A 10,548-nucleotide genomic window follows, 5' to 3' on the forward strand; every position below is an offset into this window, starting at 1 on the left:
TTTTTTTCATTCTACAAATTTCCTAAAATAACATTTAGAATTGTGAACTTTCACTCTCAGAAGTGAAATTTAATAAATCAGAGTACTAACAGGGTCTCAATTCAGGGTAATTCGCAACGGCTGCTGCAATGGAGCCGTCGGATACCTCCTCAGGATTGTCGCCGTCCCTGGTGGCGCGTGTGGGGCCAGGCAACATCCGCTCGCTGATCCTAGAGAAGGAGAAGGAGCTGCACGACATCAACGAGTACCGTATCCGCACGTTGGAGGCACTGCTGCGAGACAAGGTAACAATACACATGTTGAACCAGTCCACGAGTACTATTTTCTTATTGTGATATTCTTTGTCCCTGCAGGAGACCGCCGCCACTGCAGCCAAACAGAAGCTTAACAAGCTGCAGGAGGATTTCAAGTACAATTTAAAGCTTTTAGAGGGACGAGACGAGGAATTAGCGCTGTATGACGCGAATTTTGCCTCACTTAAGAACGTCGTGAGGGATCGAGAGGCGGAATTGAGTGAAAGTAGAGCTAGGGAGGCAGAATTTCAAGCAGAATTGCAACGGGCCAAAAAGAGAGCTGGCGAACAGGAGGTTCACTATCAACAGAAGCTCAAAGATGCCAGAGCTCAGATGGAAGGCACAAGGTGGAAGTTTGACGATGAATTGAGGCGTCAAGAGGACGCGATGGAGTCTCTGAGACGCAATATGGAGCGACAGTTGCGAGAGAAGGATGAAGAAGTAGAGAACCAACGGAGAGAGCTTACAGTGACGCTCGACGATGCCATGAGACAGCGGGAGACGGAGTTTAAACGGGCAAATGACGAGTTACAGGGTAAATTGAGGGAGTTAGAGCTGAAGAACAAGGCCTTAACGAGAGATACAGACGCTCAGCAAGCAAGAGCGGAGGAATTGAAGACCAAGAATGAGAATCTTCAACAAATTTTGCAGGAAAATGACAAAGAGATAAAGACGTTGGAATGGACTTTGGCGGATGTGAAAGCTGCTAAAGATGTTAAAATAGGGGAATTAGAGAGCGAAGTGGCCAGGCTCAATGACGTTAAGCAGGAGCTATTGGATGAGTACGAAACCAAGATGGCAGAGCTGCTGCAGTCGCTGCATGCAGTGGAGAAGGCGTTTGTACAGCAGAAGACGCAGTATGATGAGGAACTGCAGAGGCACACGGAGCGGAAGAAAAGCGAAGCTCAAGAGGCGAGCGCCAGGAGCGAAGCCAAGCTGGAAGCTCTTACTATAAGGCTACGTGAGAGCGAGGAGAGGGCCGAGGCGCTCCAAGCTGAGCTGAAACAGGCTAAGTGGGATGCTGACGATAAACTAATGGACAAGGAGCGCGAGGTGGGGCGTGTCAAGAGTGCATTACAGGGCCTTGAAGACGAACAACATCGTGTAGCCAGTGAAATGCAAAAACAACTTCGACAAGGAGATCGAGAGACGCAGGCACTTCAGGAAAGACTGCAGGATTCTCAACGACAAATAGCCTTACTCAAGGAGAAAGACAAGGCACAACGGCAGGAGCTACTTGAGAGCGTGGAGAAGCAGGAAGATCTACAGCGCGAGCTCGTTACAGTTAATTTACGGTGGGAAAACCGATGGCAAGAACAGCAACAAGAGCTGGATGAACGACACGAGCTTCGACTTCGCGAGTTGCAACAAGTAAAAGATCGTCTTCTAAATGAAAAGGAGGCTGTGGAGGAACGTCTAGTTCACGCTGAGAACGAGGTACAGCGACTGCGTTCCGAATTGTCAACTTTGAAGTCTAGTGCACGTATCTCTGAGTCGTTTGGCTCTCAGTACGTTGCATCCGCAGCCAGACGAAGTGGAGAAGTGCGGCATTCGTCGGATTCAGTTCCTGTGGCTCCCTCCCCGCTGTGGAGTGACGATCCCGGCACTCTTTCTCCAATGCCTGGTATATCTCCGCTGCTTACGAACAGCCCACAACGAATACTCAGAGCAGAGACCAGCAAGAGTGCTAATGCGTTAGAATTAGAGAACGCAAAGCTGCGGGATCTAATTCGACAGATGAAGGAATCACTTGCCCAGCAGGCTGAAGAGATGGAGGCATCACCAGGACAAAAAAGTGGGAGTCGAAGCGCTTCAAAACTTGCAGCACAACTACTAGAAGTTCAAGAACGCTGCGTCGCACTTGAGACGAAACTTGGGGAGAATGTGGATGGAGAGGGCATAGCTTTGCAGCTTGAAAGCTGTAAGCGGGAGCTTTTGGAAGCCCAGAACGTTATAGAAGCTAAGAACACGCAGATCGCAGAGTTAGAAGCCCGGGTAAAGGAACTGGAGGCGGCTAAAACAGAGCCCCATTTACAGAGCGGCCAAGTAGTTCATGAAGCCCGATTGACGGATTTGAGGGGGAAACTTGAAGCTGCAAACAACGATATCGACCGTCTGGTGAAAGAGCGCAGCCAGCTCATGGAACTGAGCAACCAGCTTCGTGCTGATCTGCGTCGAAGCGGGTCTGGAGACGCTGGGTCGAGATCATCGACACCTCGTGTGGAATTCGCTGGTAAAAAAGATTACGAGAATATGATTACAGAACTCACTCAATCGTTGGAGGAGGCTCGAGTTCACAACAAGACACTCAAGAAGGAGCTTCGTCGTATGGTGAAAATGCAGGTACAACTTCAGCAAGATCGAGAATCGCAGGGTTTGGGAGGTGAAGCTGGCGATAGAGACACGAAACTATCAGCTTCACCTCGAGATGATGATAATGGTCCCGAAAGACGAAGATCTAGTACTTTATCGATGATGAAATTGCTGGATCCTGGACCTGCGCGAACTAAAACTCGATCGAGTAGCTCTGGATCTGACGGTGGAGAAGGAGGTACGAGCAAGAGAGACCTAGACGAGCAGTTGTTGGCTCTCGCACGAAACAAAAGGCCGAGTGTTCATAGTCAAGAGATTAAAACTCTTAAGACAACGCGTGCAGTACCATCAACGATCTCAGAACGTGCAACGGATAGCGACGCAGAGGCCGAAGTCTCTGCGAATGATGATCGAGACGGGGAGGAGGCAAAAGGTGGGGAGGACGTGCCTTCTCGAAACACTGACAAATCTCCACTTTCAAGGCTCTTTCAGCCCCCAGACCGACGGGATTCAGAGGGTTCCAATGCAACGATCGGTGCCAGTTCCAGCGCCAAGGTCACGGATGCGCGGCTGAAGCTGCAGCAAGCCAAAGAAATGCTCATGCTGTCCGGGAAACGACCACCTGTTGCAGGTTCACGTGCTAGCCTCTCGACATTTGCCGCACAAACTGCAACTGGAGCAGCTCGTGTGAGTGATCGTGAAACAAGCAGCCAGAAATCTGCCGTAAAGAAACTCAAGCAGTTGCAATCCAAGCGAGCTGAAATGGTGAGTGAGCGCAAGAAGGTGCGCAACTACAACCTGTCGTCATAACAGCAACACCGATCTCGGACCGTAGAGTAACAATACCAAACACCGTCGTAATGATAGCTAACTTTATTCCTACCTTGTATGTTTTCTGGTGTTCCCCTCTTTGCGGGGATTTATTGTGTTGAGTTTGATGAAGCAGAGCTGCCCAGAAGATGAAAGACGTAACACGTATGAATTCCAGCAGCGCAGAGTTAACCTCGTTGCTGTCCGTCGCTCGTCTACAGAAAGTAGTCGGGGGTCCGACGAGACACATGAGGTTCTCCACGACGCGGCGCAGGATCGAACTGTAAGCTGTAGCAACAATAAATATCAAGTCAGTAATTTGTCACCAAAAATGTTACAACATCCTGTACGTACAATGTGTACTGCATCTGCTCGTCCACCTCCATGATGGCGGCTTCATTACCACAGCGGTAACAGTAATTGGGCGCGCTGAAGATGGTCACGACATTGCATTTGTGCGACCAATTGTATCCTTCCATAACCAGCTGATGAGCTCTGGCGATGAGTGTGAGTCCATTGGCATGATTGAACTGGTCCGAGATATCTTGTCCGAAAGTGTACCCCGCTCCTCGAGGCGAGATCCCCCATCCAGAGCGATCGTCTGGGTCGGACCACAGTAGATCACACATTGCTCCTTCATGAGGAACCTCCTGCAGTCGGTCGAACCCTCGAATGTAGTCGAGCGTGTCAATAGACGGAGAGAGGCCTCCATGCAGACAGAAGATCTGGTTCTCGACGACCGCAGTGAGCGGCAGGTAGTCAAAGACGTCCGTGAAGTAGCGCCAGACATTCGGACTGCCGTATTTACGCAGACACTCGTCGTAGAAGCCGTAGACCTGCGTAATCTGGCGACTCTCGTGGTTACCGCGCAGGATGAAGATGCGATCCTTGTAGCGCACCTTAAGGCACACGAGCAGCGTCACCGTCTCCACGCTGTAGTAGCCTCTGTCCACGTAATCCCCCATAAATAGATAGTTGGTGTCCGGTGCGTGGCCGCCGATGCGGAAGAGCTCCATGAGATCGTGGAACTGGCCGTGCACGTCACCGCAAACCGTTACGGGGCAGCGCACGGGCTGCACGTTGGATTCCTGTACCAGCACCTCCTTGGCCTTGGAGCACAGCTGCATCACTTCGTTCTCCGTCAGTGGATTGCAGCCCAGAAGCTTTTCGCACCACGCGTCCAGCGTGTCGATGGACAGCTCGAACGGCGTGGAGCTCATCTTAGCGCTGTGATACAAATAGAGAAATCCTAACTGCGCCGCCCCCTTGACGCCCACTCGTTAGGATATCTTGACATAATTTTGACCAGTGAACGTGCTCGATGAGCTTGTTTTCCACCAATAAAATATCGGTGTTCTTGAGATGGATGTTTTCTGAAGTAGAACGCTGGGTAGTCTAAGTTCTGCATTCCTCTAGTGTCACGATCTATTGCGAAAATTTAAGCTGCATGGCGGCAATGACGGAGCAACCTGGCATCGGTCGGGGGGGGGGGTCGGGTGAAGCGACCGCGTGGTCTATTGCTGCAGGTGATGTGTCTTCTTCTCGAGGGCTAGCAGCGCGTCCTCTATTCTTCGCGTGATGGCCGAGTACAGTGCCTTCTCACGTTCCTGCGTCTCCCACGGAGATCCACCGACCATGCGGTCGTCTGCGTACCGCTCGAACAGGTCGTCGAAGGACAGTGGTTCGCCCACAATAACACCCAGGTCGAGATTCGTCTTGGGGATGAGGCTGATCAGACGGTTGTTCTCATCCTGAGGCATGAGCTTCTCCATGTTGTAATGATACACGGGCACCACGATCGGAGGTGTGGTCGCGCGAGCGATAAGTTTACCCACTCCCCATTTCAGTCGTCCGATCTCCTCTCGACGCGGACTTGGTCGGCCACCGAGCGCTAATAACAAGAAAAAATATTACAGTCATCGACTGCGAAATTATTTGACATACAAGGGCTAAACTCACCTTCGTGCTGCACGATTTTGCCCTCGGGGAATATGTGGACCCACGCGCCCTCCTCCACCTTGTCGAAGATAGCTTGAATCATCTGCATAGTACGTCGAGACAAATAATCTTGTAAGTAAAGAGGAAGATACATCGCCGAAGCAAACTTACTTGATGATCTACACCAGCCCCGCGCTTCACCGGTAGCGTCTTGGCACCAAAAAATATCGTTGATAACAGCTTTCCCTTCGTGTAACAGTATTCCTGGCTGCAGCCATACAAGTGACTTTAGTATTTCGCCAGCACCACCAGAATGATAGATATCCCATCTCACCTGGCTAAGCTCCACCGTCCGATCCGCGGCCACATGTACTTCCACGGCATCATACTGCACTCAGCATCCCTGTCAGTTCCTTGGCTAATACCTAGATAACTAGTGACAGCAGCAGTCCCTTACTTAGCGAATACTGCAGGATCGTCCACTGTAGCCGAGTGGTTGGACACCGTAATGACAGCCGTGCCCTTGGGCCGCTGCTCCAGCTGCTGGATCAGAAGCTCTGCGCCCTCCACAGTCGTCCGATTCAGTATCTTTAGGTAGAACTTAGAGGCCAGCGTCGCAGCGCCGAAAAGGGGCACGCGCCCTATGTCGTGCAGCCACTCGGGGAAGACCGCAGAGCGTCGCCCACCATCATACTGGCCGTCCCCCAGATCCGCAACGGGCGCGTCCACGTACAACGCCACGGCACCCACGCCTACAGATACGGCCCCAACGGATAGCGCGCTCAGAGACAGAGAACGCACCAGGTGCGAGCCCGGCTTGGCCATGCGCCGTAGCATTGAGACGACGTGAGCAAATCCACTTATGAGGCATTACAGTAACAGCGACAAAATGAATATTAACTGCAATTTGAACATCTACTACTTTTCAGATAATAGTAGCTTGCTGTTACTATTACCTGAAAGAAAGATCTGATTCTGATGAAATGTTAAAATTCAACAAAACATCTGATACTTGTAAGAATCAGTCCGAATCTGATTCGGCAACTTATATCAAAATTTCTTCAGCATTATTAAATCTTTTACTAAAAGTAATAAGGACCAGTAGTAGCCAACAAATTATCATTGTAAGCACTGATAGATAATCTGTTGGCTACTACTGGCCCTCGTTTGAATTAGTCGACCTCGGATTAGCTTTCTGATTGGTCGGGATGGCATTCAGACGAAAATTCTACAAGTTCGTGCAGTTAACAGCGAGCAGGCAGTTTTCGTCCCACCGTTTGGTGTAGTAAGCTGCAAGACGACGACCATCATCTCGCCAGCTTCGCCATTCGGCCTGCGCTTCGGCTGTGAGGCTCGGGAACAGGTCAATGTTCATGGCGTGATCCCTATCAGTGTCATGCAGCATAACCGAGTCGCTCGCTTGGTCGTAGCGCAGACGTCGATGGCCACGCACGATCGACATTTTGCGGTTTGGCTCGTTGCTAAAGACGACACGCTCACCGTAGGGTACCTTGCGCTTAAGAGAGCGTCCGACGCCGTTCTGGAGGAACCCTCCCTCTGGAATGCCAGTGATATCAGCCAACGTGTTAAGGAAGTCATAATGCTCCACGGCATCTTCCATCATCATGCCTACAGCATCACCCAGACGTCCTTCCGCAACAATGGCGGCGGCCACACGAGTCATAGAGACCTCGTGAGTGTTCGTGACGTCCGCTTCAGGTGCGGCACCATGGTCTCCTGCGATGATTACAATAGTGTCGTTGAGGATGCCTTCCTTCCACATGCGATCCATGAATTTGCCAAGCTCCATATCCGTGAAGTGCCTCACTTCCAGGTATCTTTGGATCATGTCTGCGTGGGGGTGTCCTTCGTAGAAGACAGAGAAGTCGGGCTTCTCAGATTCTGAGTACCATTTGGGCCACGAGTCGAACGGAGCGTGGCTGGATATGGTATAGTGCGAGACAAAGATTGGCTTCTTCGGCTCACCCTTGGAGACTCGCTCCTTCTGCTCCCTGGTCTTATTCACGAAAAGATCGCCTAGAATTTGGAAGCTGATGTCATCGTGAACTCCCCAGCCCAATCCGCGATGCGCTTCGCCGTACCACTCGTCATGAGTAATACCAAGATAACCTTCAGCCAGCTTCACCATGTGTAAGTTATCCCACACAGTGTCGAAACCATGAGTAGGGAGGAAGATATCCCAGCCGTCAAGGCCGATTGAAGACCCTGTCGTAAACCACGTTTCATATCCCTTCTGCTTGAAAAACTGCGGCATGCCCGTCAGTTTGGTGTGCTTTGCCCCGCCTGTGATACCTGTCTTGACCGCGCTATGATATGGGACCTGCGCGAACAGTATGCTTTCTAGCGAGCGACTCGTGGGGTTGCTCGACCACATATTCCGGAACGCGACGCCACGCTGCGCCCACCTGTCAAAGTTCGGACTGATGGTCATGTCAGTGCCCTTGAACAAGTTGGACGGGTCCTCTTCTCCAACGAGGTAGCGCGAATCTTGGTACCGGAATGATTCGACTCCAATGATCAGAACGTTGGGTGGGTCGTCGCTCTTGACTTCAACGTCGAATGCCAGGTCACCGCGAAATCCTGTCGTACGGCGGTAAAGCGAGCCGTTTCCAAATAGCTCGTGCTTCTCGGTATTGTGAATGTACTTTTCTACCCAAGGTTGGTCCCTGGATTCGTTGGAATGTGTAAGGTCTGCCGGTGCGGGCTGTAAGGCGTTGGCGAACAGCTCATTCAGTGTGGCGTTCAAGGCCGAGTGTGCCACTAATGGTGAACTAGCGCAACTAACCACCACGACAGCCGTAGGGATGAGAACAAGCCCGACGAGAACGGCAGCAATTTGTACAACCTGGTGACAGGCGACATGTCGATAGGTATCGTCAATCTTCGCAGAGAATAGCAGTGCTTCTCTGTCTTCATGTGCGTTGTCATCTCCCTCTCCCAGACTCTGCTCCACATCCTGCACTGCGTTCTTGTTTATCCATTTGCTACTACTAGATGCCAAGTGGATCAGTTTCGGCACCAGAAAATTCGACGCCAAAAATGTCGGGTTCCAATGCGAGAGATCCGCCCAGCCAGCGCATGTCCGCACAAGGCCGAAGATCGTTGCGACCAAAAGAAGACCAACCGCGTTGAGGTAGCTCGCGTTGACCTCCTCTTCCGTGATTGGCGCGTGCTTGAGGTGTTCTCGCTCCCTGATGACCGTAGCAACAAGACCGCTGCTAAATCTCATGTCTCGGTGCACTACCAGCAGTAAGTCCGCTACGAACGGTGCCATCATGGCCAAGAACAGCGCCCAGGACACGAGAAACGTGGCTGCACGACCGAATACACGAGTGACAACCGCGAGCTTGTAGTGATCTATTGCTACACGTTTCAGGGAGTCAAAGACGCAAAGAAAAGTAGCGAAGTAAGTGGTGCAGACGAAGTCCTCCAAGAAGCCGAGCCCCATGACCGCGACTTTGACTCGTGTAGTGTATTCTGCGACGCTACTGTACTTGATCACTAGAGTCTTGAGCGCGACGAAGCGGCTGACGGAAAAGTAGAAGAGCACGAATACGTAGATAAACAGCCAGCCGAGCCACGCTGGGGCATCACCTTGATCGAATATCTCTTTGGGTGGTCTCTGTCGCCGTCTGCTCTCTAATGTCTCCAACTTGGGGTTTGCAAGCGGCTCCGAAACTCGGGAACGCGTGGGTTTGTACTGGGACTTCATGCCTGATAGTCGGTCTCTTACGGCGGCTGCGTCTATTGGGGAATGGACAGTATCATACGATGCATTGTTCATGCACATGTAACGGCCACAGTTGGAATCAAGTAAAACCGACTTATTAATACCAGCTGTGTTTTAGCAGGGGAACTTGCATTTTTGCTAATGAAAATCCAAAAACTATAACATGTATACCCACTGTACACAACAAGGTATGTAATTCTTGGCTATTATTTATTAATACTGTTTCGATTAACATGTAGGGGGAGATCTGTCCGTCTGAACGGCCAGGGCTCACCAGAAATATCTTATGCACGCAGTTCATGAGGCTTTAGTCGCTCATCTGAGCTACATGAGATAGGATTGACATTGGTTGCACATCTTCTTACGCTCGTCATGTTTCAGTTCGCGTGAATTGCAACTGAAAAAGCGAATTTCCCTCATCTAGTATAAAAGACGCTATTATCGTCTGCGACTTAAACTGAAAACAGTTTTTTTTTTTAAACGTTAACATAACGCTTGCCTAGACAGCGATGCGAAACATCCAGAAAGCCGTGATAACTTTCGTAACAAAACTCATCGAATGATTTAATCTTGGTCTAAAACCTTCCATCAGACTAGTTCTAAGGGCTCAGTTCTGCTTTTTTTTTGGTAACCGCGGTAGCCACTTCTGCTGCGAGCTGGCCGCACTCAAACTACCTACCTTTTACCAACCAGTAGTACGAACAGGAGCATGACGAATTGAGCGCGGTGTGCACCTGCAATACTACGCGCCAGTCGAGGAGGAAAGCAACGTGAGATGGCATATCCAAGGATATGTATGGAAATTAACGCATCGAATTAGTGCAGCTTTACGTTAATAGTCGCTTTACTGACTAGTACTGTACATAAATCAATATAGCGCTGTAGTATTGTGGATTGTAGTCGAAATTTCCAAGATGGGTTGATTGAACGGACCAAGCCATGTAGACCCCAAAACCGATACAATTGGATTAATCACTTGAGTTCACTAAACATCACATAAAGTACGATATCGAACTTAAATGGAGCAGCTGGGTACCATCTATCACTTTTTCTGTCGATTTCCAAACGGTAGCTTGATTTTGTATCGGGGGGATTCAACCCAGGTTGGAGAAAACGGGCCAGCATCGGAAAATTTGACCAGAATTTACAGTACCGTATCTCACAAATTACAGTGGTGCACCTCGTTTTCGACAGGGTGGACCATATAGAGTCAGCCAACGGCGAAAATTTATGCAGGAACGCAGATGGGCCAATTGTACTGTTTTTTATTACGTTAATTCAGTATAAATCTCAGCCCCATCTTTTACACGATATTCTGCTGTGACTCCAGCAGTTTCTAAATATCGTCTGGTTTATTGTTTTCGCCCCGATAGAACATGTCCAACTCCGCTTCTTGCTTTGTTGTTCGGTAATGATCCTTGAGGCTCTTGATGATCCCTTGAT

At 50.2% G+C, this 10,548-nt stretch overlaps 4 protein-coding genes across 4 annotated transcripts; 1 reads left to right on the top strand and 3 right to left on the bottom strand.

The window, feature by feature from the left end:
• Positions 1-85: 85 nt before the first annotated feature.
• On the top strand, positions 86-3,494 carry PPTG_11060 (hypothetical protein). Its single transcript, XM_008907306.1, has 2 exons — positions 86-284; positions 354-3,494. The coding sequence occupies exons 1-2, from the start codon at positions 129-131 to the stop codon at positions 3,414-3,416; spliced, it is 3,219 nt and encodes a 1,072-aa protein (XP_008905554.1). The 5' UTR covers positions 86-128; the 3' UTR covers positions 3,417-3,494.
• A 137-nt stretch (positions 3,495-3,631) lies between these two features.
• Positions 3,632-4,636, bottom strand: PPTG_11061 (serine/threonine-protein phosphatase 2A catalytic subunit beta isoform; the record flags this gene model as incomplete). Its single annotated transcript, XM_008907307.1, has 2 exons — positions 3,632-3,704; positions 3,771-4,636. The coding sequence occupies 2 exons, from the start codon at positions 4,634-4,636 to the stop codon at positions 3,632-3,634; spliced, it is 939 nt and encodes a 312-aa protein (XP_008905555.1).
• Positions 4,637-4,930: 294 nt separating this feature from the next.
• On the bottom strand, positions 4,931-6,191 carry PPTG_11062 (hypothetical protein; the record flags this gene model as incomplete). Its single annotated transcript, XM_008907308.1, has 5 exons — positions 4,931-5,307; positions 5,376-5,457; positions 5,526-5,622; positions 5,689-5,742; positions 5,812-6,191. 5 exons carry the CDS (start codon positions 6,189-6,191, stop codon positions 4,931-4,933), a joined length of 990 nt encoding a protein of 329 aa, XP_008905556.1.
• A 391-nt stretch (positions 6,192-6,582) lies between these two features.
• On the bottom strand, positions 6,583-9,161 carry PPTG_11063 (hypothetical protein; the record flags this gene model as incomplete). The annotated part of the gene is made up of 1 exon (XM_008907309.1): positions 6,583-9,161. A coding segment is annotated over one exon (2,579 nt), but the record flags the coding sequence as incomplete, so codon positions are not given.
• Between the last annotated feature and the right edge of the window lie 1,387 nt (positions 9,162-10,548).

This window comes from Phytophthora parasitica (genome assembly GCF_000247585.1).
Source record: "Phytophthora parasitica INRA-310 unplaced genomic scaffold supercont2.26, whole genome shotgun sequence".
Taxonomy (NCBI): Eukaryota; Oomycota; class Peronosporomycetes; order Peronosporales; family Peronosporaceae; genus Phytophthora; species Phytophthora nicotianae.